General features: G+C 37.5%; 2 protein-coding genes across 4 annotated transcripts; one reads left to right on the top strand and one right to left on the bottom strand.

Annotated features, from left to right (window-relative positions):
* Nucleotides 1–20405, top strand: phrf1 (PHD and ring finger domains 1). Of its 2 annotated transcripts, none has more exons than XM_082160396.1 (18): nucleotides 1–128; nucleotides 671–809; nucleotides 1328–1447; nucleotides 3655–3842; nucleotides 5616–5699; nucleotides 6122–6252; nucleotides 7771–7862; nucleotides 7964–8121; nucleotides 8460–8592; nucleotides 11656–11774; nucleotides 11995–12188; nucleotides 12285–12407; nucleotides 12553–12698; nucleotides 13730–16858; nucleotides 16996–17072; nucleotides 18482–18601; nucleotides 18702–18830; nucleotides 19028–20405. In XM_082160396.1, the coding sequence occupies exons 2-18, from the start codon at nucleotides 716–718 to the stop codon at nucleotides 19184–19186; spliced, it is 5196 nt and encodes a 1731-aa protein (XP_082016522.1). In that variant the 5' UTR covers nucleotides 1–128; nucleotides 671–715; the 3' UTR covers nucleotides 19187–20405. The 2 variants fall into 2 exon arrangements, with proteins under 2 accessions (XP_082016522.1, XP_082016521.1); XM_082160395.1 differs by having other exon boundaries at nucleotides 1328–1453.
* irf7 (interferon regulatory factor 7) lies at nucleotides 20349–27809 on the bottom strand. 2 transcript variants are annotated; one of them, XM_082160490.1, is made up of 9 exons: nucleotides 27689–27809; nucleotides 26613–26769; nucleotides 26209–26377; nucleotides 26033–26130; nucleotides 25376–25424; nucleotides 24126–24260; nucleotides 22735–23124; nucleotides 21335–21450; nucleotides 20349–21250 (listed from the first exon to the last, which is right to left on the bottom strand). In XM_082160490.1, exons 1-9 carry the CDS (start codon nucleotides 27694–27696, stop codon nucleotides 21104–21106), a joined length of 1269 nt encoding a protein of 422 aa, XP_082016616.1. In that variant the 5' UTR covers nucleotides 27697–27809; the 3' UTR covers nucleotides 20349–21103. The 2 variants fall into 2 exon arrangements, with proteins under 2 accessions (XP_082016616.1, XP_082016615.1); XM_082160489.1 differs by having other exon boundaries at nucleotides 26613–26772; nucleotides 27689–27711.
* Between the last annotated feature and the right edge of the window lie 99 nt (nucleotides 27810–27908).

The raw sequence follows: 27908 nt of genomic DNA, 5'->3' as shown, positions 1-27908 counted from the left end.
AACTTGTATTAATATTCATGAGCAATTCCTTGCCATAGTAGGATTCGTAATTTCTCCAACCGGTACCGTCAAAGACAAACGCCGAGTGGACTTCAAAACACAAATAATGTCTTACACAACCTTACAGGGTAGGTACCAATACTCAATATTATAACCTCCCAGATGAATTCAATAAATGAGACATTTACCGCCTATAAAAGCTGCTCTATACGGCCTGGATAGTACATATAACAAAAACAGCTGATGAGTTAAATTTAGACTAAGGACAAGAAACACTGATAGCGTGTTAGCTTTAGCATTAGCTATGGTGCAAGTGCACAAGGCTCACTTTCACAAAATAAAATTACTTTTGGTGTTTTGCATTGAATGTTTTTCATGTTTACAACCTCATTATAATTGTCCTGGAATGTGTAGGTAAAATGAAGCAGGCTAATGTTTTTATTAGCTGGCTTGATGTTAGCTGTTAGCATCGAGTCAATAACATGTCCGTACAATAGAAGCATTGAGAGTTATGTACATTGAACAATCTGAATCAAACTACAAAATCAAGAGGACATTTAAGTTAAGCCTGACGTGAAAAAAATAAACTAATAGTTTGTGTGACACTATTTCAATTTTGGTCACATTTTGAGTGGATGTTCACATTAGATAATGCTTATGTGCCCTACAGGTTGTTCAGTGCTGAAACATATCTAGATTAAATCAGTGCATAACCATGGATGAGGAGGACAGCCAGGATGAGCTGATCAACAGGAACGTCTCCCATGGGAAAGGAAAAAGACCTGCCATGTCCATCATCTCTGATGACGGTTAGTGGTCTTGTGTCAGCAAATGGAACAACACAGAGAAGCCTAATGTGTTGTGGGTCTTAAGTAATGTTGTCCCTATTTAACCCTGTTAAGTCTGACATGTGAGAAAATAGTCAAACCGTTTATTGAACCTTTATGTTTTGTATCATACTTGTAAAGTTGCTTCAGTTCAGTTACAGAAAGTGTTCATCTTGAAATATTACTAACAATATAAAGAAAATCAGTAAAGATTTCACATTAAAAGACACGTGCCATGACTTCCAGGGAGACATTTTTATTATTATACTAGAAGACCTTTTACTTGCTAAAAATATATGAATTATCAATCAGACGACAGAAAGCATGTAGTAGATTGTCTACAACAGGTTTTACAGCAAAGTCGTCGTGTTGATAATTTAGAGGCCTTAGAACTATGTGAAATTTGATACAATAGGCTATATTGCATTTGATATAAAAAAAAATTTATTCAGTTTCCTCTTTCACTTTACACGATCTTCCTGCATGTCATTCCAATTCAGAGGACAACTCGGAAGATGAGGGGGAATCAGAGGAAAGAGAAACAGGCAGTGAGGATGATGATGATGACGAAGAGGAGGATGTCCTTGATGGAGAGGAGGAGGAGGAGGATGAGGGTGAAAGTGAAAGTAAGATTTAACTTCAACATGCTTGTATTGACTTTTTTTATGCTTGTCAATTTAACAATATAATTATATTGAACAAATTGAAATGTAAAAAACTGAATTTTGACTTCTAAAGCCACTTTATAATATTTATTTAATGATTTAATCACCTGCCAGAGTAATGTCTTTGATTTAATTACCTTTAAGTGTTAAAGTCACCATAAAACCAAAATTTACCGTTCTTATTTTTTATGGAATATTGCAGTGTTTATTACAAATTATTTGTCTATGCACATCAGAGTTGGAAATTAAAGGGGGCTTGGGACAAAATTGCCCCTGCACAGTTGAGCTACATCACGATTAAAGTGCAATGTAAAATGAATGAAAAGTATCGATTGCGGCATTACATTTATAGTAGATTTGCTCATGTTGCATCATATTTCATATGCAGTGTTTTGAGCATTATAACCAAGCACACACGTTTCTGTTCAACTTATGAATGCAGTGTCCAATCAGATTCAGAGTTGTTCAGTGTGCACTTACTGACTGAATTCTGAATCTGCATTCGCAAATTCTCTCATCATAAACAACAAAGTGCAGAAAAGATGCAAATAAGAGATTAATTTTACAGTGTAGATCGCTTCAGTTATTGTAACGGCAGTTTTTGTGAAAGTGCATAACTTGACTCGCTTCGGTATTCTTTGCTTGCTTTCTTTGTATAATTTATTCCCAATTTGAATAACTGTTTTGTTTTTCATGCTATTGAAATAACCAATGTGAAGTCTTGATTTTCTAATCCGTAAAAAGCAATGAACACTTATATATATGTATAAATGGTTCTTGGCTTGTTTTGTCTGTAGCCAAAATATGATGTGCCTTTTCCCCAAAAAAACTTTCTGTTAATCAACATTAATAATCATTATTCTAATATCAAGCGAAATAATCATACATATATTTACATTAAACAGCATTATAGGACCCACTGAAGTGCCTTGGAACACGCAGCTTTGTTTGATGCGTTGACGGAATTACCACTGAAACAGGAAGTTAAGGAAGTCAAGACATATTGAATGGCTCCTCCCCCTTTTCAAACAGCCAATAGCGTTTAGTTTACCTCACAGACTGCGAGTCGCACTTGAAACGGCTCCATGGAAGCGAATCCGAGCGCTGATGATACATTTGATTCAATAGTAGAGGTGTGAATAAATTCTAGACATTTCATTCTTAACCAACGTACAGTTGGAAAACGGAATAAAACTTGAGCGTTTGAGCAACTGACGACACATCTCCAACCCATCCTGATCCTGACGTGTCAACAGTCGCTTTAGCCAGGTGGTGTTTATAGCGTAGGGGGCGGAGCTTTAGACTCTAGAGAGCATTTGATTGGACAGAAGATGTGATGAGAAGCTGAAGTCCGCAGTGCGAATTATACAAATGTTGTCGTTGTTTTGGAACAAACCAGCTTATTGATAACCTTAAGGCTAACATATTAATACTAAAAGCTAAAAAAATATATATTTTGGTTTCAGGGAGCCTTTAAACATTCTGCGTAAATAAACACAAATGCATTATCAGATGCAGCTTATGTTCCACCTTTGCAATATAAAGATGTTGAAAAACATTTGATTGGTTACAGTCTATAGCATTGTGATTGATTGTAACTGGTTAAATTTAAATATTTCACATAAAAAAACAACACCACAGATACATTTAATAAGGGAATTATAAAAATTGCCCTTACAAAGGTATAAAAAAATGGCCCTTAATTGACCCTTATGCACATCAAAATTTTAATCAAAACCATTAACTTCCCCTCCCCTTGACAATGACAACTTGTGAGAGCAATTGGCAAACGACAACAATCAATCAATTCCGGATGGACAAAATCGAGTCCTAGACTACTTTTTTTTTTCTCTCCTTCAAGAAGCCATTTCATTTGGATAAACGTCACAATACAGAAGAAAAGATGATTGCATCTTCCGTTTCTTATTGACTAAATTTCATTATGAATGCAAGCTCAAATAAAACTAATCTAACCAAAAGCATATCTATCCATCAAATATGATATCAGTCTTATAAAAGTGCTTTCCAGCAGATATCAGATCATGTGGACCTTTAATCGTTGGGAGTGATGTGTTTGCATTTTGCCTTAAAATATGCATAATCATAAGACCTGCCACACAATCTTCAAACAAACACGGGAGGACTGTATCCTGTATCCTCAGATGAGGACTCTGGGAACGTCCTGGAAGGAGCTGCAGGGAACGTTCCTGTGGATGCAGCTGACCTGAGCTCAGACGAGGACTCGGAGAAATGCCCCATCTGCCTGAACTCCTTCCACGAGCAGCCCGTGGCCACACCGGAGTCTTGCGAACACTACTTCTGTCTCGACTGCATTCTGGAATGGTCAAGGGTAAGATCGACAAGCTTAAACCCTTGACGAAACTCATACATTAAGATCTCGTCCATATTTGGTCAGTGATTCTCTGTTTATTCAGCATTATTCATAATATGCAAATACTGGGGAAACAACTTTATGGTTGATGCAATATTATTCATAACACTGTTATTTTATTTGGGGTCCAAGCGCTGGAAGTGCTGGAACACTATTGTGCTTGTACTGATGTTCTTATTTTTCCTCCCTAAAAGTGTATGGGCGTCAAAGACCGTAAATTGTAGAGACCCCAAAATTGGCAGAATGGTCCCAATTGAGCACCGCTTCTCGGACGCTCTGACACACACCCGTCCGTGACTATTTGGCACTATAAGGTGGCAGTTTGGATTTTTGAACCCTAAGGGCTAGAAACATATCCTATAATATGACTCGGATACCAAAAAAAAAAAAACCCAAAACATGCCCAGCAGGCAATCAAATTTCAGTGGCTAAAAACATCACATCTGAATGGCCTACCATTAAAAAATGTATGTATTTGTACTAGTGATGCGTGGATCACGGTTATATCTGTGGACACTGCGGATAATCCATTATCATTGATTTTAATAAAGACACTTAACTCTCATTTCATGATAAAACAACAAAGGTGTGTCACTGTTTTACTTGTATCTCTTCAGGGAAAACCAATCAAGGAAAACATATGCCTAGACCACCTCCCAGTGGTCATTATATGTCATGTCATATATATATATTATATATATATATATATATATATATATGTATGTGTTTTAAACCTAATTTTTCAGCCACTAATTTGCAGACTCTCATTAAGCTACGCAATTGTGGGGTCAACTTGTTAAAGCAGCAATGGAGTTACAACAGATCTGAGAGAAATTTAAAAAAGGAGAATTAAAAACGGTTAAAAACGAAATATTTTTGGGCTAAACACATTTCATTTCTTGTGTGTGTGTTCGGGAAACTGCAGTGACGAAAACAGTGACATTCAGCAATGGTGCTTAAGCAATGGACATTTATTGTTGTGAATAATAAAATGAATAATAAAACAAACACTGATGTTAAACTGCAAGCATAAGTTTATGAGGCAACGGATATAGAAATAAATTATAAAAATGAAAAGAGCCTCAAGATAAAAGATTTAGATAAATGTTTTGAGCTGCAAATTATATCTTCACATTCATTTGAATTTGTCTTGTGACATCCTATGACATGCGATTCTTCTCAATTTAAATGTTGAATATATGTCCACACAGTTTATGATCAAACCTTAACTTTCGGTGAAGATTCAAGATGGACTTTGCTATAAAAACAACATCGTAAGATCCATTTAAGTTGGGTCAACCTTGCTTGGGACCCCGATGATCATTGACGTACTATCAGAGTTATTATTATTTTTTTCATTTTATGAATTAATTAATTTGGATTTGTTTGTATTTATATATTTTTTTTTATATATATATTTTTTAATATATTTTGTTGTTTGTTTTTGCCATTTTTATTAGTGTTTCTTTTAATGCCTATATACATTTTATTTCAGTTTTAATAATACAATGAATTAATTGTATTAGTTCATTTTAGTACATCATTAAAAAAATATTACCTTAGCAACTAGCTGAAATAAAATAAGTTGTTTTTAAAGAAGTTGTTTTATTTAGGTCAGTTAACGTTTATTTTGTTTCAAGTAACAAAAAGGTTTTTAATTGTTTTAGTTAACTATAATAACCCTAGTTCATAAACAATAATGGCATTTTTTATTTTTATTATTTTTTTCAGAATGCCAACTCCTGTCCTGTGGACCGAATAGTCTTTGAGAACATTTTCCTGAGAAAGTGCCATGGCGGGAAAGTTAAAAAAACAGTGAGTCCCATACCAGATCTATCCATCAGGATTATTATTACCACGAAATTGTAAAGACAAGTAAAGAAATGAAAGAAATGTATTGTGAATAATAAACCCAAATAACTACATCTGAATTCAAAATGTTGAAAAATATTGATTTCTATCACTTATTTATACATGATATCACAACATGGATTCACAAATGTGAAAGTTGAGTGATTATTAGACCCGTTCACTGATCTCTGTAGATTTATAGATCAGTGTTTCAAGTCGCTTATAATGTAAAACTTGTGTATTATGAGTTTTCCCCCTTTCTAAATATAACTTTTCTCTGTCATTCATGTGCTTTCCGACTCCACTTGAAGGGCACAATGAACATACCATAATATCAGCCTCAGTTAAGCAGATGGGAGAGTATTAGTTTGTTTGTGTGTGCTTAGATTGCAGTTAAGAAGCCTGTGAAACCTGGGGAGGAACAGCTGGAACTGGACTTGGATCAGACCAGCTGTGAGGTTTGCGGGGGTCGAGACCGTGAAGATCGCCTCCTGCTGTGTGATGGCTGTGATGCTGGGTAAGAAATGAATGACAAACCAGGGTTGTGGACTTGAGTCGCATGACTTGGACGTAAGTCCCTAATTTGATGACTTGCGACTCGATGGTACTGGTACCAAACTTTTGACCGGTACTGTATAGTACTTTAAATATTAAAATAAAAGATGAATATAAAATAAATATATAAATTGACTATAGTAATACATACTGAGACACTAATTTGGGCGATGAGCACCAATGACTTGTGGACTTTTGGTGTTTTGCCTTGGTTATTTTTCATGTTCATAATCAACTTTATAGCCTTCCTGGAGTGTGTAATGTAAATGAAGCAGGTTAAGTGTTTTTATTTGACTTGATGATAAAAACACTCAATAACATTGGTTTAGGTCTAGTACAGCGGTGGGCAAATGTGGCCCTTAAGATCCACTTTCCTGCAGAGTTTAGCTCCAGCCCTAATCACACACACCTGAACAAGCTAATGAAGGGTTTCAGGAACACTAGCTTTTGTAAATGAGACGTATAAGAGTTTTTTATCTATTAATTCAAAAGATTGTTTCTGATTTACAAAAGGATCAGGTTGCCCCAGTAATCTCTATAAAATGATTAAATAATCTCCTTATCCATTGATCACAAATGTCTGATTGGTCCTCTTGACCAGTGCTGAGGTACATGTGCTAACTGCTTATTTGTTACTTAAGCAGCGTTTTGGATTTGAATAATGACACTGACAAACTTTTTATAGACAATTAATTGAAAATATACAGTGTTGTTTTAAAATCATGGAAAGGGATTTAAGTTTTCAGGAATAGTAAAAAAATGGTATCATTAAAGGCATACAATGAAAAGTCACCCTATTTTCCAAATGCTTGTTATTGATCTTATTGTGAATAATTAATTTGTGCACGTTTCATTCTTCAAACTTAATTTTTTTTACCTCGAAATTCTAAACGTGTGTAACTCCCTCTTCCAGTTAGACGTCAGGCTTCTCTGTGGTGATGTATGCCGGGCTGCTCCAGTCATGTGGTCCACTTAAACTCCACCCCTTTCTTACAATCAGATCTGCCTTCATCCAATCAACAACCAACATTTTTTCTTTTCCAAAAATCTGTTTTACTCTGAAATACGTCACAATACAGAAGAAAAGATCTGTCGCTACTTCAGTTTCATTAAAATTACATCTGCTTTTAAAAGGATTCATTAATTAACCATTAATGTTAATACTGCAAGACACTCAAAATATCATGCGCATATAACTACATATTAATATTGTCATTTGTATCAATAATGATGATGATTATAATGGTAGTAATATATAATATGCTCAAGAATGGCAAATATAGGTGTTTTCCTCTTTATACATTTTCATTCCACTATATTTGAATACATTTAGGGTGTTTGACTGGATGAACTTTTGTTTGTTGTTTAGTACTTTAACATACGGTCATATATATTAGCCCTGCCTTACGGGGACGCCGGTTTTATTGTTTAATTTCCATTTGACTACTTATTCTATATTATTCTCCCTTTTTTATGGAAGGTACCACATGGAATGTCTCACGCCGCCTCTGGATGCTGTACCTGTAGAGGAATGGTTCTGCCCAGAGTGCATCGCCAGCAACCGCACATCAGGTCATCTTTAATTTCTCACAACCACTTCTTACATTAACATTACATTTATGATTTGTTACATATTTGTAGTAATAACCATAATTTTCATCTAATTTTTTTAGGTTCTGAACAAATTAGTGAGGAGGAGAGCAGCTCTCTCCCCACCACCAGCCGTTCCCGGGCCAGACCGACCCGAGCAATCGCACGGACCCAGCAGAGCGAACGAGTTCGGGCCAACGTCAACAGACATCGGATCACACAGGCACGCACAGCAGCGCAGGTTTGCATGATGCTTTTGCTTTGCTCTCTAACCACAAGTGTGTAACATGGCTGAGATGTGTGTGTCACTGGGATGATGAAGCAGGTCTAATTGGTTTGTTTAATACTTAAACAACTGGATACTTTGGATGTTTATATTGTTTTGTTCAAATACAAGTGAATGGGATACTTAAATGCTGGAACAAGCATGAACAAAAAACAAATCACTTACTTTTGCTCATATGGTTGGGTTTTGTGATTGAACAAACTCTATTAAACTTTGGGAATGTTTTGTGCAGTGCTGTACTATTGTTGTTGTGAGCTAAGTGAGTGCTTGATTTGTCTGGTATTGTGTTTTAGCTTACTCCCAGATATATGATGCAGTCCACATGGTTGGATGAGACCATCAATGCTGTAGTGGCTGGACTTAGCACAGCCGTGTATGTGCGAGATTTGACCCCTCACTCCAGAACCCGCCGGAGGAGAAAGACAGGTGAGACAAATAAGACCCACCGTTTGTCCCTGGTATTAAGATTTGTTTAGGTAAATGTGTCAAATCTGAAACAATACTCCAAGAATCTGAAAAAAAAGAAGATATACTGTGTGTGTGTGTGTGGGTATATATATCAGAGCATGTGAGCGGAGTGGAGCGGTGAGAATCTCCGCTCATCGCTCACGGAACTGTTCACCCCTCCGCTCCCCCGCTCTAAGCTACATCAGGCCGCTCCGCTCATTATCGCTCAGCACTCAACGAGGTTTGCTTCGCGCTCCACTCAAATCGCCCCCCGCTCGCTTCGAAAAAGGAAAAAAATCTACATGTATATCACTTTTAGCTTAGACCACAGCCTTACCTCCTAAACAACTAATGAGCAACAACAACATTTTTCAAATTGAAATGTTTTATTTCAAATTACAGGCCTATGTAAGAAGGAATATAGCCTAAACAAAAAGTCCTGTAAAATTAAACGAATAAATGGGCCTAATAATATAAATAAAAATGATATAAACAAAAATATACATATACATTTTTTAAAAGTAAATTAACTATGAGGCCAGAATTTTGATAAGTGAACTTTTGCGCAACACGCACGATTAAAATTTAAATTGGCTTCTATACACACAAACTGCTGTAAAATTAAACGAATAAATGGGCCTAATAATATAAATATTATTACGGACGACACAAATTCGGCTAAATAAAACGAACCATTAGGTCTACTTGAATGAAAAAACTAATTTGTTTGAATATTACGCTATATTTAATTTACACTTTGTTACAAGTTACCGTATTCAGTTTGCTAACCTTTTGTTGAGTGTTCGCGTAGGTCACGTTCATGTTTTCGAGAGATGTGTCTTTTGAGATTCCAAAATGAATCTTTGCTGACTGAAACGATGTCTCCACATTCGTTTTCTTGTACCACATTATCATTGTTAGTTAGTTTTATATTAATAGTAGCCTACACCTGTATGACTTCTCATTTTCCTTTTTGAAGTAGCCTACTTTTTGAACTCCATTATTGAGCCGAGTTTTGACTGAAAATAGTCTACTGTTGATGACTGTGCAAGACAGATGGATCCTGGTTAGGTTTGACTGAGCATGTTTCAGACTCGTGGTGTGAACTGAGCGAAATTGGAGCGGGAAATAAGGCGACGCTCCGTCCTTTTAAAAATGCCGCTCTGCGCTCTGTCCAAGATCCGCCCGCTCCCGCTCCACTCCGTTCACATGCTCTGATATATATATATATATATATATATATAAAATAATATATTTGTGGGAGAAACAAGTTTTTTTCTTTTTATGCAGCAACACATAGTGATGTGGTGATTATTGTACACAAACGTTCTGGCATGGTATAGATTTGTTAAATGCTTTTGGAAAGAAGTCTCTTATGCTCACCAAGGCTGCATTTATTGGATCAAATACAGTAATATTGTGAAATATTACAAATTCAAATAACTGTTTTCTATTGTAATATTATTTTAAAATGTAATTCATTCCTGTGATCAAAGCTGAATTTTCAGCATCATTCAGTCTTCAGCGTCATATGATCCTTCAGAAATCATTCTAATATGATGATTTGGTGTTCAAGAAAAAATTCTTATCAATGTTGAATACAGTTGTGCTGCTTAAAGTCCCCCTGTAGTCAATAATTGTATCCCTTAAAACACCAAAATGACACATTTAAAAGTTTTTTCCTGTGGAAAATTCTTCTTCATGCCTTAAAATAACTTGAATGTACTGTAACTCTACACCATTGCTTAATTTATTATACGCGGATCCATTCATTTGCAAATTAGCCCCGCCTCCACTCACTCACACCAGCTCAGAGATCCACTCGGTCTACTTACTGAGGTAAACGCTGCACAATGGTATCGCTCTTACAATGTAGGACACATAACAGTAATTAATATTATTAGCCTTTTGCTTGACTATGTTATCAAACAGCTTATAATGTGTTACACAAACCATGTTCCTGTTCGCCATCTCAGAGTCAGGCAGCTGGCTTTTAACAATCAGTATCATGAACTGATTGTTAAAATAATCAGTAGAAAAGTCTGAATATTACAAAATAACATCAGTAGAGAAAGGCATTTAGTTCATCATAACATCGTAATATACATCATACACCCACTATATTGCTAAATGTACCTGCTTTTTCATATCCACAGAAAAATATACCGGGATAACCTGGCATCTCTTGAGACTCCACTGCTTCAGAGCGGTCATAGTTAATGATATGCTAAAGCCCGCCGGCACGTTGATGTGATTGGTTACAAGGTAGTTTGTAAAGTTAGAAACACCAGCGATTTCAAACCGCATTTTTGAGACTGTCTTTTTTTCCACTGCAGTTTTAAAGAGAAAATACAAACAATGGTGCTGACTTATGAATTTACACATGGTTTGTCTTAGAGCATATTAAAAACACCACACAGACATATAAACAACAATAAAAACTTGATTTTCACCACAGGGGGGACTTTAATATTTTTGTGGAAGCATTTTTTTTTTTAAATCAATGTTTTTTGATGAATAAAAAGTTCAAAAGAACAGCATTTATTTGAAATATAAATATTTTATAACATTATAAAGGTCTTTACTGTCACTTTTGATCAATTTAATGCATCCTAGCTGAATAAAAATATGTATTTCTTTCAAAGAAAAATAATTACCGCAAACTTCTGAACAGTAGTGTTGAAATCAGAGACCCTACTCTAAAATAACACATGGTTTCCAGAAGACTCTTTTGAGACGTGGTGTTTCGCTGGTGTTTCTAACTTTACAAACTACCTTGTAACCAATCACATCAACGTGCCGGCGGGCTTTAGCATATCATTAACTATGACCGCTCTGAAGCAGTGGAGTCTCAAGAGATGCCAGGTTATCCCGGTATATTTTTCTGTATATTGACCTACTTACTGTTTCGCCTGACCACTTGTCATTGGTTAACCTGAAATGGATCATAATACCATGTGTAATCAGACGTTTTAGTTTTCATTAACCTGGATGTTTAGTTCGGTGTGATTCTGTCTGATTTAAATGGGATTCTCTTACCAGTTAGAAGAAGGAAAACCAAAAGCAAATCCTCAGCAATATCTGGGGGGAAAACAACAAAAAGCATGGGAGTGAAGAGACGGAAACGCAGAGGGAGGAAGACAAAATTTAGAAGAAAACTGGTGAGTTCTTGGCAAATGTAGAACCACAAAATTTTAACAGTTTTTGTTCTTTATTTTTGGGTTGTTGAAAGGTTGCTGTTATGGGTTTTTGAAAGCTCAAATATAAATGTTTTGCTGATTAAAAGTATTGCTTTACCTCTTCTATGCAAGAACGCGTGAAAGTTTGCAATTATATGTCTGGCAAAAAAGTGATAAAACCAAAAATGTTTTGCCGCTTCAGGTCAAAAAGAAGGAAACTAATTCGAGAGGTCGTATTGCACGGAGTTTAGGGATTAAGAAGCCCAAGGCTGGTTCCATTATTCCCTCAGTTTATCGGCCTTCAGAGTACAGTTTAGGAAGTATGCGGGCAGAAATCGGCGCAGCCTCCCTCTCTGTGTACGGAGATCCCTTTGACCTAGACCCCTTTGATGATAGGTGAAGTTCTATTGGTTTTATATTTTATATTTGTCAACTATTTTTAAGTAGTGAGTGCTTGAGTGTCTAAGTTAATCTTCCAATTTATCTTGTTAGGGAGGATGAGAATCAAGTTCCAACACCATCCTCTGTTCTGGAAGCTAAACGCCGTGGCCTCTCCCGTTCTGCCTTGCGGTCCCATCAGCCTGTGGCCAGACCCATATCTGCCGGCCTCTCCAGGTAACTACTAGAGGGGGGGAAATCACTCTTTATGGTCACGATGGAGGAAACAGATGATTTCTACTTCAAGGTGATGAAAATCACAATGAAAATATGTTTGAGGATTAAATGGGTGTTTAAATCCTGGTTGTGTGGTGGTTTCCAGGCAAGGTGTGAGTGTCCCACAGGAGGAAGATGTTGCCCCTGTATCAGACCTGCTGGGGAGTATCCTCAGTGGTCAGAGCATGCTCCTCATGGACAGTTCTGATGTGGTCATCAACAGAGATGGTTCCCTCAAAGCAACCAAACCTGGTAAGTCATGCTTTGGAGACATTGGGTGCTTTCACACTGGCAGTTTAGTTTGAAACGGGAGACTGTTCGCGCGAAATATTGGTAATGTGAAAGCTGTTATGCGTACCCGGGAGTGCACCAGGGTACCGAACCCGAGACGACCTGTAGGAGGTGGTCTGAGTTCAGATGCACTGGAACTGTGGTGCGATTTCCCTTGAAATACGTCAATAAAACAGCTTGAGAACATGTCATGTAATGTTATATTTACTTCAAAGCCATTCATTGTCCAAAAACTCGTTAGTCAACTAGAAAAATAAACGTAGGAGCATTTTGATAAATATATGAACTCTATTGCATATTCATTGTATTTTTACTTAACCTGTTCTACAATATTTAAGGTTTATATTAGGGTTGGGCCGATAGACGATACCATCGTCCATCGCAATGGCTGACAGACATCACGATGTTGAGCCGGCATCATGATTTATTACATTTATTATTATTTATTAAGCACTGGATTTATTACAGCATGTGAATTCATCAGTTTCTCCCGAAATACATGAAAGTAAGTGGCCGGTGAACTGGGAGAAGAATAGTTAACTTTATAGTTACTTACAGTGTCTATCTGATATGAATAAAACACGTTGGCAAATATATTTGAATGGATTGTTATTGCTGCTTCCATAGACACCATTGTGTGTTTTACAAACTATAAATGTATTGTTTCGCTATAAATGATATGTATTTAAATGTCTGTAACCTAAAATAAACATTATGTGGTTAAACACTGAATAGTTGTGATATATGACAAACGCTGAGTGCGTCCGTCTTTGGCTCAGCGCCAGCCATAGCTTGAAAGCACAGTTTGAATCTGGCAGTTATGTCACGTCACTGTACATTCGCTCCTTAGTGGTCAGTTGCTGCAGAGCGTGCCAAAATCAAAATTGCTGTTGAGATTTAGAGGAAAATATCTAGTGGAAAATGAGAATGTTACGTTGATGTTGCATGACTGTCACCCTTTCAAAAGTCAAATGTTTGTTCGTTCCTTTCAGTGTCCCTGTCCTTGCCAATGAACACTACCCCTGGAGAATCAGGCTCAGGGGAACCAGGAAACACACCAAACACAGAAACAAGTCTCATCCACCCCTCTGAACAGGCTGGTCCTTCCTCCAGCCCATTGAGGAGGCCTCCACCAGTACACAATTCTCATGGGTCCTGTTCCTCACCACAGAATCCCACTTCTCCACTCATACACTCTCCGCATCTTCCTCACTCTCACCCATCTCCCTTGGGTCATCCCAATCTGCATCCATGTGCTCTTCACAGGCCGATCACCTTAAATCCACCAAGACCTGGAAATGGTCACTTGAGCACTAATGGGATTAGAGGTCAACCCCTCTCAAGGGTGTCAAATAGCTCTTCTGACTCTCCCCATCAAGACCAGGAAGGAACTGTCCGACAAACGCCTGTCAGAAAGCCCCCTCCAAAGCCTGTATGGGTGGATGTTTCTGTATTGCCAAGGATACCAAAAATTAAAAGGGACAGTACCTCCAGTGCAAACAGTAGCAGTGACAGCAGTAGCAGTACTTTGCCTGGGTCTTCAGTGACCAGCTTAGCAGGCAATACTGGTAGGGAACGTACCGTTGACCAGCAAGGAATGGGTACAAGTCAGCAAAACAGGACAGTGGATGCTCAGAGGCAAAGATCAGACAGAACTGGTGCTGCTTCTTCATTTTCTAGCTCTTTCACCTCCAGTACATCATCTTTCAGTGCCTCTTCAAACTCGTGCCCGTCCTCTTCTTCTGTCAGTTTCCGTATAAACTCTAGCAGAAACCCATGGCAAGCTCGGCGACTTTCTGCATCAGGAGGGACTCTGCCTGGGAATGAGGAGGAATCAACAAAGAAGAGTAATAAAAGTAAACAGATGCTGTTGTCATTAAAAACAAAGGCCAAAGAGGAGAAGAGCAAAGAGGAGAAGTGTGAGGTCTATGACCCCTTTAACCCTACGGGGTCTGATTCATCTGATAATGAACCAGAAGGTGAGGGTCTTGATGTTAGCACCCAAAATACTGAGTCTCGGGTGCCAGTTGGAGTCAGTGAGGATGCCTGTCATCAAATCAAGTCTGAGTCTGTGAATGCGGACTCCGATATGGAGAGAGACTCGGAAATGTGTGCAGAAGTTAAAACGGAGCCAGATCCTTGCAGAGACAAACCGTGCAAACAATCACCACATCATTCAGACGCAATCCACAGTTGGGTTACCTCAGGATCTTCAGATAATTCTACTATATGCAAGGCTAGCATAGATCCTGGAAGTTGTGAAACTCCAGAAAGTCCATTTCGGAAAGCTCAGGAGCACTCCAGATCAAGCTCGTCATGCAGTGACAAAAATGTTAAGCTGGAGGTGAAGTCTGAGCCTGAGGCTGAACCTCAACCCGTCAGGCCCCAATCAAAGTCCCTTGAAGAGTCTTTTGCAATCCAAGCATCTAAAGGAAATGGGGTGTGTAAAGAGCTACCTTCAGTCAGTGGTACCTTTAATGCTACTAACATAAAAATGGAAAGACCTCACCAGTCCCAGTGCATGGATAGGAAGCCGTCACCATCAAACTCGCAAAGCCTTTCATCTAAAGACTCCCATAAAAAGAAACACTCAAGGTCAAAAGACAAGAGGAGGTCACGCTCAAGGTCAAGGGATCGGCGGCGATCCCGTTCGAAATCAAAAGAGAGGCAGCGCTCAAGATCAAAAGAAAGGAGATATCCACGGTCAAGAGACAGGAGGTGTTCCTCGAGTTCCAGCAGTAGAGAGAGGAAGACAAGTGGGAGAAGAGGGAGTCATGAGAGGAATGACAACCGAGGGAGAGAAAGACGAAAGAAGAGATCAAAAGAAAGAAGGCGCTCTCGATCTCGTTCGTTTTCTAGATCTAGATCCAGAGAAAGGAGGAAAACATCAAAGGATCAGGGTGAGAATAGGTTAAAGAGACAGAAGTCAAAATCAAGATCAACGTCTAGAGAGCGAAAAAGGCAAGAGGATCGATCAGAGACCTCTCGACGCACAGAAAGGAGCTCCCATAAGTCTGCAGAGCCCATGTCCACTGAGTTACATGAGCCCGCTTGTGGTTCAGTCAGGTCTACACCAAAAGTGAAGACAGAGAGGGGTGCAAGAGCGCACAAACATGAGACTACTTCAGTTAAACCATCAATTAAACAAGAGACTCAGTTGGTTGACATCACAACTTGTGGTCTTGGGTCATCAAGACATGGTGACCAGACTAGAAGAGTTAAAGAAAGCAAGGAAGATGTTTCGCTTGAGCTGCTTAAGTCCGAAAAAATTAAACAAGAGGAACCTTGGCCCATTAGTGCTGTCAAGGAGTTGAAAGATTTCAAAAAGGAGGAGGAACTGTGTGGAGAATTAGATTGTGTTAAAGAGATGAAAAATGAAGAGATGTCTTTTAACATCTTCAGCAAGGAATCACCAAATCTTAATGAAATGAATTTGAAAAGAGCGGATTTAGAAAAGAGACACACTGGCTTTCAGGATGAAATGAAAGTGCAAGAAATGGTTGAGCCAAAAAAGATAAAAATCGAGCAAATATGGCCTGATGAAGATGATACACCAATCTGCAGTGACAACCCTCTCGCCATCAGTTCGGGTACACCTGACATAGACACTGAGAACTGTAAAAAGGAAATTAAATTGCAAGAAATGGTTGAGCCACAAAAAAAGATAATCGAGCAAATATGGCTTGATGAAGATGATTCACCAAGCTGCAGTGACAACCCTCTTGTCATCAGTTTGGATACGCCTGACATAGACCCGGCCAACTTTAAAAAGGAGCCCATTGAGTCCTATCAGTCGCCGCTTTTAGAGGAGGACATGGAGGTGTCACCTCTCCAACCACCAGACCCCCCAATAAAACAAGAACCTGTTATGTCATCCGATGAAGATATTAGCATTGATTACTTGATTGATAACTTGGACTTCATTAAGAAAGAAATGAGTGAGAGCTCTGTGGCCGACTCAACAGAAGCTGTCGACCCCAAGCCTGCCGTTCCAGAGGCTCCAGCTGGGAATGAGCAAATGACTGAAACCGTTACAGCTGGTGCGAAGCCTAAGCCGCAGGGAAAGCGAGTTACTTGGAATTTGCAGGAACCAGCAGAACCCCAGTCTGAGAAATTAAGCAGTGAGTAAAAATGTTTGATGCACTACTTTACACATTTAGTCACATCAGGCTTGGTCTGAAGAATTCAGGCTACATAAAACTGAAATATTTAGAAAATTAGTCAAATTGTTTTGAATGTTTTCCCATGGCTTATTTAGAACTTGCACTCTTCAAACTAAAACTCAAGCAAGAAGGGTCGCGAAGGTCTGCTACATCCCAACAAACCTCCAGTCAGGTACAAACTCGTCTTATACTTTATTTCTTCCATTGTTTTAAAGGGATAGATTCCACCCAAAATTAAAATTGTCATAATTTACTCACCCTTGTTGTTTCACACTTATGACTTTAGTCAATGGAAGACAAAACAGATTTTTTTTTTTTTTTTACTTTCTTTTGTGTTCCACATACTACAATATCATACTTGTTTGGAGTGATGAAATGTTTTACTCATCCTATAGAAAACAATTGTAGATGTAGTCTGAATACTATAAAAACCAGATGTGTTTTGAAGGCATCATGGCCTTACATGACTGAGAGAAGTCAAACGAGAAAGAAATGGGATTTTACCTAAAGTTGTTTACGGTTGGCATCTGCACTGTTGAAGGCCATGTGAACCAAAAGAGCAGCTTCAATGTTCTCTTGATAAAAAATAATAAGGCAAAAACACTGAATAATTATTTTGTGGGACAATCAAAATATGTTTTTGACTGGTTGGCAGTCAGCCACCCACCCTTATAAGGAGAAGAAGATAGCCCAGTAATGAAGTAACTGTGGCGAAAGTGTTGGGGAGATTTCAGGAAGAGAAAAGGGAGGAGAGCACCTGCAAATGAGATCATTGGTTAAAGCTATAAAAGTGTGAGTTGCGAGTGAGAAGGTCAGATGTCCTGCAGGTGTCTCGGCTTTGCTCAATAAAGTCTTATTTTGATTTCTGGAACTCTACATCTTGAGCATTACTTTTGCAAGATTGAGAAGACTTTTCTCCATGACAGGAGCAACTCTAGTAAACAGAGTTTTACTGAAGAAACCTTTTTAGAGCTCTTATAACAAGTTTTTGTGTACACCAGTGCATGTCATAATTGTTGCTCCTCATATGTAGTTGCTCTAAGAAACCAGAGGGTGTCATCATGTCACCGTTCACATTCACAATTTGCAACTTGCTCTCTCAAGATGGTGAAAACAACGATGATGCAATCCCTATTGTACCCATGTGACAGAAACTGAAAGCAGCCTTATAAGGCTTCACTTCAGAAGAAATGAAAGTTAACGTTACACTTGGAAATTGCTGCATCCTTCATTCCCAAGGAGTGACCTTGAATACAAGTTTTTCAAGATTTATGATGGTCATTTTGTGGATCTTCAGCAGTTGACATTAAATCTTTGTCAAGTTTTGCATTTCTCAGCTCACATAATTATAATTAAAATATGTATTAAAAAAATCATTTTTTCAAGTTTGTGCTTGATTAAATTATTACTTCACATTACCTTAAGCGAAGGGAAAGCCCGGAAGATCACAGGAAGTCGAGACCTTATTAATCTTTGAAGCGGTTAATGGCAATTTTTATTATTGTGGGCAGTTTCGAGCTTGAGTAATGTTATGGGTACTTCAGTACTACAATAATCCCATGAATCTATTTCATATTAAAGGATAAAGCTTCATCTAAGGCTGATACAAAACTCACAGCAACAGTCTCCAGCCTTCCTCCCCAAGAGGAATCCAGCAAACCAAAATCCCACAAAGAAGGGGACCCCGATCCGAAAGAGAAGGTCAATAAAGTTTCACTGCACAATTTCATCACATTGATGACTCATTTAATTCAATTGCCTTGATGTCATGAATTTTTAAACATTATTTCTCTTTCTATAGTACATGCAGAAACTTCATATGCAAGAGCGAGCAATAGAGGAGGTCAAGCTTGCAATAAAGCCCTTCTATCAGAAGAGGGACATCACAAAGGAAGAGTACAAAGAGATTTTGCGTAAGGCCGTTCAGAAGGTAACTTAGACGTCGGATGTTGTCTTTTGCTGCTGTTTTTCATATTCACTTTCTTTTACCACCCAAGTAAACCCAAGCACATTTGCATATGCGAATACTATTTTGTTTTCCTTCTCTTCAGTAGGCAATTTCTTGAATGAATTATGTTATTATGTGAAAATTATCCCATTCATGTCTTGTTTTCCCTCATTAACAAGGTGTGTCATAGCAAGAGCGGTGAGATCAACCCGGTTAAAGTAGTTAACTTGGTCAAAGCCTACGTGGATAAGTATAAACATGCAAGAAAACACAGGAAAGAGGAAACTGGGGAAAACCAACAGGCAGACGTCCCGCAAGACTTCCAAACTTCAGTGTGAAGTCAGTGGTAAAACGGCTACGTCCTTTTCAGACAGTATCATTAGCAATCAACTGTAGATTTGATTGTTTTTAAATCTGTGCATTTCTACAATGACGTAGGAAACTCTTAAGGGCTCAGCGTTTTGTTATCAGTAATCAAATTAACCTTTTTGAATGTTTGTTTGTTTTCTTTTGAATGTAAAGATCATTTGAAAGTATCTGGGTGTGTCTGAATACAAGATATGTTAAAAGTCTTTACGTTGCCGTTGTTTAAAACGAGTCTTCAAGAGGGTGTTGTGTTTCTTTGCTATTTTTAGCTTATCCAACTGGAAGTTTAAGTCATTAGTCAGGCTCTTGCATCGTCATATAAATCATTTATACACACACACACAATACTTGGTGAACATCAAAGTTCCATCATAAACAAGAGATTGGAGAGCACATTAAAAACATTTTTTTGGTATGTCACATATGTCGTAAACGCATAAGATCCTCTGGGACATTCTGTGATCTCTCCGAAAACTTACAAAGAGCATTTATTTGAGTTAAAATATTGTTCTGATATCTAGTCTTTATGAGACTGAAATCTGTTTGGTTGACATATTTCTTTAAAATCTTTTAGTTTACTAATAAATAAGTAAAACAGGAAAACTGAAGTAGACCTCACCCTCATCGAACGGTTTTGTTGTAATAGAAAAACGATAAGGTTCATTCATGATAGATCTTTTCTGTTCAGTTGAAAAGTGACTGCTTAGCAGATTTCCTGATAAATCCTGCCAGATGAATGGGTTTGCCAATAGTTTTTTTCTAATTGCTGTTGTTTTTTGTTCTGTTAGTGAATGGCAGCTTTTACAAATGACTTTCAGCCTAGAAAATAACCATTTATTTATGCATTACTAAATGTTCAATGAAAAGTTCAATGAAAAAAATATCGTAAATGATGGCTGAAAAGTGTAATTCAAAAGGTTGGGATTTTCTGAACCCTTTTCATTAATTATGTCATTTTAATTGCTTGAGAAATGTTGAATTGATCTTATGTAACTTCAGTTGTATCAGACAGCGAGGCGTACAGAAATGTGGCAAACCGTTGGTCTTTTCCTGACAGAGAGGATTCTGTTCTCTTATCCCGAGTGAACTTTATCATGTGAATCCAAGCAGTCACAGAATACATGATTCGTGATCCACTGTTTGTGTAAATATTTTTATTAGATCCTTTATTTAATAAAAAGAAAAATCTTTGGCATGCTTCCTGCTTCTTTTTTTTACAGTCGTAAAATGTGCTGATATTTAAGGATTCATGCACACTCATGTGAACATAATATTTCGCTTTCAAAATTCCTCCTATTTGTGAAATGCGCTGCTGTATAATTTAGTTATAGATTGGTGAATTTTCAACTGAGTACATCTTATTCACTATCTTAAATGTAAATATATAAAAATAAAACAAAATATCACATTTTATATATATATACATGTTTATTAGACTTTATATGTATGATATTTTTACATGTTGTCTCATCAGCCACACAGAGATATCGGTATTAGCATTATCTAATAAACTAACACCCATAACAGTCAACCACTACTTTTTAAAATGACTCCATTTAATGATGTCAAACTTTCTAAACATCACATTCATAAACAAGGCAACAGACAAGAAGCGAATTAAGCCCTTTGGGCAAAGTGTGAAAGATTCTTCACTAGAAGACAATATATTAAAACGAGGCTGAATCCCTCATTAGAAAATGTTAACAAGAAGAGGTTTCTGAGCATTTGAATAATAGTTTCATTGAGATTAAACACCCTCAGAATACCCCATGGAAATTACCTCTAAATAATTCTCTCGGTTTGCGCTGTGCTATGAGTGGAACAGTAGCAAAGAGAATATATGTAAAAATGAATGACGGCTGAGTAATTTTATGCTGAAAACAGAAACTTTAGTCCATTGAAGGCAGACCCAAAGAATTGATAAGGTCATAAAGGCTGTTGTGGGAGATCTGCAAGCTGACGTTATCATTTTGAAGAGAGGACGCTCCCTCCATCTGAGCTCTTTCGTGAAGTTCACGGCATATCAGAGGTACAACCTGTGGAGATGGGAAAAAAGATACGTTATAACACTTAAAATGCAGACAAAAAGACTATATGTGTTTCTGTTTTGAGAAATTTACTTTGACTGTAATAAGTTTTTTCTCCAGTGGTTTTCCATCAGGGAGCTTCTCCCCGAAGCACAGGTAGATGGTATAATCCGGAGACCCCCGTCTGTTCTCTTTAAAATCCATCAGATCTGAAAAACAATCGTGATATTCCAATCAGAAAAACACATCGCTTTAGTACAATACAGGTTGTTCTGGTCAGTTTTCTGCTGAACATCTAAAGGCAGCATTTGTAACACTGCCAGTTACAAAAGAAACTTGTCCATCAGTTAGAAAAACAAAGGAAAAACACTTACAATGGAAGTCAATGGGGACGAGTGTCCAGGAGGGTTTAAAAACATGGATGGGAAGCTTGTCATTTTGTTAAGCGTTTTGTAAATGAATCTGTCACTACTAAAGCTAGCATGTGTAATATTAAAATCATAGGTTAAACTTTCTAAATTGTGTTAAAGTAGCATATTTTAAAATATTATCCACTGTGCTGTACACTTCGACTGTAAGTGGTGACTTCCATAATAGGGTACAAAATAGGATGATTTTTTTTTTTTTTTCAACAATTGGTCAGTGAAAGGTTTAAATCTTGTTTTTTTTATTTAAAATTGTCTATATTAAATTTAATAACATTTAGGCTATTTTTAAGAGTCCCAAAATGAGTAAAGGCCCGTTCACACCAAGGATGAGAACTACAGATATAACGATAAAGATATAGTCATAAAAATCGTTCTCAATATTAAAGAATAGCAGAGAAACAATATCGTTGGAATCACTTTCAGAATGATTTTATCCAGCTGATTAATGATAAAAATATTGATAGCCAATCAGAATCCATCCTGCTGTAACGAGCTTGAGCCTTTAAAGTGACAGACAAAACACGTAATTAGAATGAACATAACGATATCGTCCGCTGGTGTGGACAATAGTATAGTTATCTTTATAGTTAATGTTCTTGGTGTGAACGGGCCTTAAAAGGGTTGCATATTTCACATAATCTATCACTCAGTAGCTAGTTTGGGACCAAATACTGATTTATAGTTTGTGTGAAAAGGTTTCCAAAGATTTAAGAAGAATTATTTATTTTTTTATTCCACACTATAAGCATGAGGTACTACAGGTTTGAAGGTTGAACTTTATGCATGCAGTCAATTCTGCAATTTGTGGGGGGAAAAAACATATATTTTGCATATCTTCCTGTCATGCTGTAATAATGATGACGTCAATGATGACGTCACTTCCTGTATGCCACAATTTTAAGGAATATTTCATTGGAACAGTCATGGTAACCGGGTGCAAATGGTGGAACCAGCTATAAATTATGTTTTTGGTCATTTTAAAGTAGTTCACAAATGAATTGGATATTAATTCAACAAATTATAGAGATCATTCAGTATGCAGTAAATATTCCTCGTCGTTTATACCTCTTACGAACTTGTCAAAACTGAGGAGTAGCTCCTTGTTGTTCTGATGCAGTTTTCTGGGCTCTGGGTTGTGGATCTCGGACGGGTCACTGGTGCTGACGAAGACTTTACACTTGTCCTGACGGAAGCCGTAGATGCCGTACTGGTTGACCTCCAGCTGGAGGCCTCTCTGAATGCTGTCGAGGATGCGTTTCGTGAAGTGAATCTGTACGTGGTCGATCAGACCCTCGGTGGTCGGGAAGCGTATTGGCGCTCCTCTCAGCTCAGATGGGTCACACTGGTAGTGAAACTGAACGAGTGACGAAGACAGGCGAGTTTTCAAAACTTCTGTTCTTCTGTAGTTGATCGAGATCTCCAGGTCACAGAGAGCAGGAAGGTTTCCTTGGTGCGCTAGAAGTAACATTATATAACACAATTTAGAGATACACTACTATGTATGCAATGTTCTAGATATGAACAGTCAATGGTTCAAATAAAGCTAACGCAGTCTCATGGCAATTCATAACTATTTTACGTTTTGGCAAATATTTGTGGCAAGTTCAGATGAATTTATAATCTGAATCATACGTTTTTGCCCCACTTACAGTTAGGTTTGGGGTGGACCTTAAAGGGGTGGTATAATGCCCTTTTCACAAGATGTAAAATAAGTCTTTGATGTCCCCAGAGTGTGTATGTGAAGTTTTAGCTCAAAATACCCCAGATATTTTTATATAGCATGTTAAAGTTTTCATGTCTGTTCCTTTAAATGCAAATGAGCTGCTGCTCCCGGCACAGAGGGCGGAGCTTCAAGAGCTTGCACTCACACAGACATGCACTGAAAATTTCAAAAACTTTTAGCCTTATGTTCAAACCGGATTCAAACAAAGATGGAGAGACTCACGAAGTAGAAATATGTAGAAGCAACAGGATCATTTTGAATGGTTGGTTGATGAATTTATGTAGCTTATGTGTAGTTATCTTCTAGTCATTGATTAGCATATTCTGTCTTGATAATCTATAAATCGTGTTCCGGGGGCGGGGTTTATGTCAATTATAGGGTTAGCGATGTCACTAACCCTGGAGGAATGTTGTGTAGTCCTTACCAGCCGTTTGTTGTAGTCCTTAAAAAACGATTTCTTTAAAAGCAAATATCTCCCTTCGCTTTGAACTTTGAGCGTTGTAACTTTGCAGATGTTGTTTATGCTCAAACAGCAACATACACACTAACTAAAGTTAAAAAAGTGAAATCATAATCAACCACCCCTTTAATGTTTGCTTTTTTCTTAAAATTGTTTTTGTACTAATCAACTGAATTCATATGAAATATCCAACTTGTGTAAAACAGTTACGATTTCTTATGGAATTGGGTTGAATGAAACCGTTTTGGCATCTGCAACAGCTTGTTGTGTTACCATTAGTGTCAGATTGCTGGACTGGGGCCGGTGTGTTGTTCTGCATGCATGGATCATCTGAGTAGGGCGTCTCAAAGTTGCTCCTCGAGGGAATCTGTATGTTTTGTTGGGATGAGGTGTCCCATGGATGGGGTTCTGTGGATAGAAAGGGTATATTATGAATCTGCCAAAGTAAGAGCCTCATCTACCTCACTTCCTCCTGCCATGGAGCAAAACTTATATAATGTAATGTTTATAATGAGTCAAGTGAAATCAAGTCCCCTTTATTTATACAACGCTTTATATACAGATTGTTTCAAAGCAGCTTTACAGTGATAAACAGGAAAATAATGATTCAATGATGCAAACAGAATTCAGTTCTGCTGCTCTAAAAAGAAAACAGTGTCATTGTTCAGCTGAGGTCAGTTTAAAGTTGATTCAGTTCTGTTCAATAACTTCGTAAAGATCATCAATTAAGAAATTAGTTCAATTCAACTATTAAGCAGCTCTGTAGAAAACAATGATGTCATCATTCAGCTCAGCTCAGTTCACAATTGTGTCAGTGCAGTCAACTCTATATCAAATAATATTGTTGACTATTAAGTGTCCCCAAATAAGCAAGCCAAAAGATGACAGCGACAAGGAACCCAAACTCCATCATGCGCCACATGGAGGGGAAAAAAGTGTGTATTCTAAAGGTGCGGTAACATTTGCAAAAAAAAATTAAAATAAAGTTGAATGTCAAAAGGGTAGTCAAAGTGGGTGGGATTATAGACTGATCGTTATAGTTGCGCCGCCATCTCGTCTACTGGCCACGATTCTTTTTTCAAGTTTTGTGCGATGGTCGAAAGCAAGTTGTTTAAAAAAAGTTGTGCGAACAAATGATACTGCAGTGGCTGTTGCTTACTATTAAAATCTAGCGGGTTTGGTGTCGCAAATCCAATGATGCTGGTAGTAATGATTCTCTCTGACCAATCAGTGATCTGCAGTGTTTACACGTCACATTTTAGTATCGCTACGGCTCGCTTAGAACCTTAACTGAGGTGGTACTAAAAAAAGTACCAGGTACTGTACACAGTGAAATCCCCCCCCATCATGGTTTGTTTAAATCACTAAAATTACTAAATGTAGTAAAGATAGTGCCCAGACACCAAAAAGTGTCGTCCCAGATCCAGGCCACATCTGGTACATGTGGATTCAACGCGTACCAGACGTGGGCCGGATCTTGGCCGACGATGATTAGATAAATGTAGATGTTGTCAATTTTTTACCTGCATGTTGATTTAGATGCATTGTCTCCACTTGGCTGAGCAATTCCTGCTGTATCAGACATAATATAATATATATTTATTATTTATTTAAAAAAATAGAATTCAATCATTTTACTTATATACACTACCGGTCAATGTGTAATAATTATGATTTCTTTTCTTTTTTACCCTTTATCAGCATAATTACTCCAGTCTTCAGTGTCACATGATGCTTCAGAAAAATCATTTTAATATGCTGCTCAATCATTTACAATTACTAATGGGGCTGAATTATTAATAATGTTTCTTATTGTTGAAAATATGTTGCTTTTGATCAATTTAATGTATGCTTGCTGAATTAAAGTATCTCTCTCTCCACAAAATTTCCACAAAATTATTAAGCAGCAAAAACTGCTTTCAACATTGACAATAATAATAAATGTTTCTTGAGCAGCAAATCAACATATAAGAATGATTTCCGAAGGACAATGTGACACTGAAGACTGGAATAATGATGCTGAAAATTCACAATTATTCCAAACTTTTGGCCAGTAGTATATAATTTATAATTCATGTAATATTTAAAAATATTTCATGTTTTAAAAAACAATGAATTCCATTTATTGTGTAGGCCTACATATTATTATGTCTACTGCCAGTGATAAATCTGGGCCTTACCTCCATGTCTTCAGACATGTAATCAGAAGCGCTGTAGATGTCAGCAATGAATGGTAGCTGAAGTTGAACTGGCTCTGCCCTCTGTATCTCTAGGCAATCTGAAGAACAAGGTTAACCAGAGCTTTAAAATCAACTCATTTTCCCATGACAAGAGCAGATTAAGCAATTAAACTCACTTTGAGGACGGATAATGCGATACACTTTGTGTTGGTCCTCCGCATCTTTGGAGTGATCCTCTAACATCTCAAAGTTTTTTAGACTACGAAGCGCACAACGGAAATTTGTCTTCCATTTCGCTTTGTCGTAAGGGTTCTCCTTGATCTTCCCGCTGACCACAGCCCACTCCTGAATAGACCAAAAATACAACAATTTATTTCAAGTTAGTGTAATTACAATTCAAATGATGTTTCAAATGATTTTAATAACTTTTAGGGTGAATTCCACTTAATAGTTAGGAAATCCCACCCCCTTTTTAAACCCCCGCCCCTTTTAAAAACCCACCCCCTTTGAAGATCTTCAGACTGCAGCTATATGCCTCGTTCATGCAGAAGTGAAATGTGAGATGAAAGGAGGAAGTTACCTTAAATATTTTAACATCCTCGTCCCCAAGGTCTCTTCTAGAGTTATGTTTCCAAGGGATCCGAAATGCATCGTTGTTTATCATGCGCAATCCCTCATACTTCCCACTTTCCACCTGCTCTATAAGCCAGGGCCCGAACTGAGGTTTGCCCATCGTGCTGCTTAAAAAAAAATCAATGGGAGATCAAAAAGAGATGCGCTTAGTGACGTCATTGTATGTCAGACAGCTGAATGTACTACATTTTGTTAGCTAAAGTACACATTGATAAGCAATTTTTTACAGGTTGAGCCCTTTTTTAATTAATAAATATTCAAATTACTTATAAGCTCAAATACAATATGTATGCAACACTGCAGTGTTTATTATATTCTGTAATAAAATGTAAATATACGAATTTTGGTTGAATTTGAACAATATTAACTACTATATTTTGATTTTATTGAAACTTCTAAAAATAAAACGTCCAAAATAATAGCCAACAATAGCTATTTCTTTTTTAGAATTTCATATTACCTTTCACTTTTTAAACAGCATGCAAATATGTGCATATAAAAAAAGATCTATAATTTTAATATACAAATCTGTAACCCAAAAATGTTACCCACTTCATATCTGCAGCTCAAATCGAGGCTATTGCATATTTCCTGGAACAACATTCCTATCCGAAAATTTAGTCCAAGCCCAATCCCTATCCCTAATCCTAACCCTACCCTTAAATTATCTCTAAATCAGAGGGAAATGACAGATGAATAACACTGATGTAGAAGCAAAGTGTAAACTTGTTTTCACTCATGTAAACTTGGCATAAACCGTAAACTAGTCCCTCAAATCTGATTGGTTGATGGAAATGTAGCACCAGGATCCAGGAACGTGTTGTATTTGGTGAAATCACGTTCACTGACACATACATGGACACATGCGTCCAACGCGAGCGACTCTTTTTAACACGGCGCCTCAGGTTTAAACGCTCGTGAAAGCCAAAACGCGTATTGGGTCGTGCTCGTGCACTAGGTTTTGAGACACAGCCTATATGTCATAATAATGATAATAATGTCATAATAATGTCATCATCTTACCTTTGCATCGCTGCTATGATTAGGTCCTGACGAAGTTTTTCTACCACGTAGTTTACATCGGTTTGGTGTGTGTGTTGTGTTTTATACCGTGTCCGTGAAGCGTCACACAGGCACACCCCCCTGCAGACAGGAGGAGTTTCAAGAGAAAGCGAGATATAACTGAAAATAAAACTGATTTGGCTATAATTCGTCTTCTTACATCATCATCATTTCCGTTTAG

The sequence above is a fragment of the Leuciscus leuciscus genome (genome assembly GCF_965113295.1).
Source record: "Leuciscus leuciscus genome assembly, chromosome: 25".
Classification (NCBI taxonomy): Eukaryota; Metazoa; Chordata; class Actinopteri; order Cypriniformes; family Leuciscidae; genus Leuciscus; species Leuciscus leuciscus.
This window is presented reverse-complemented; position numbering and strand designations above follow the sequence as displayed.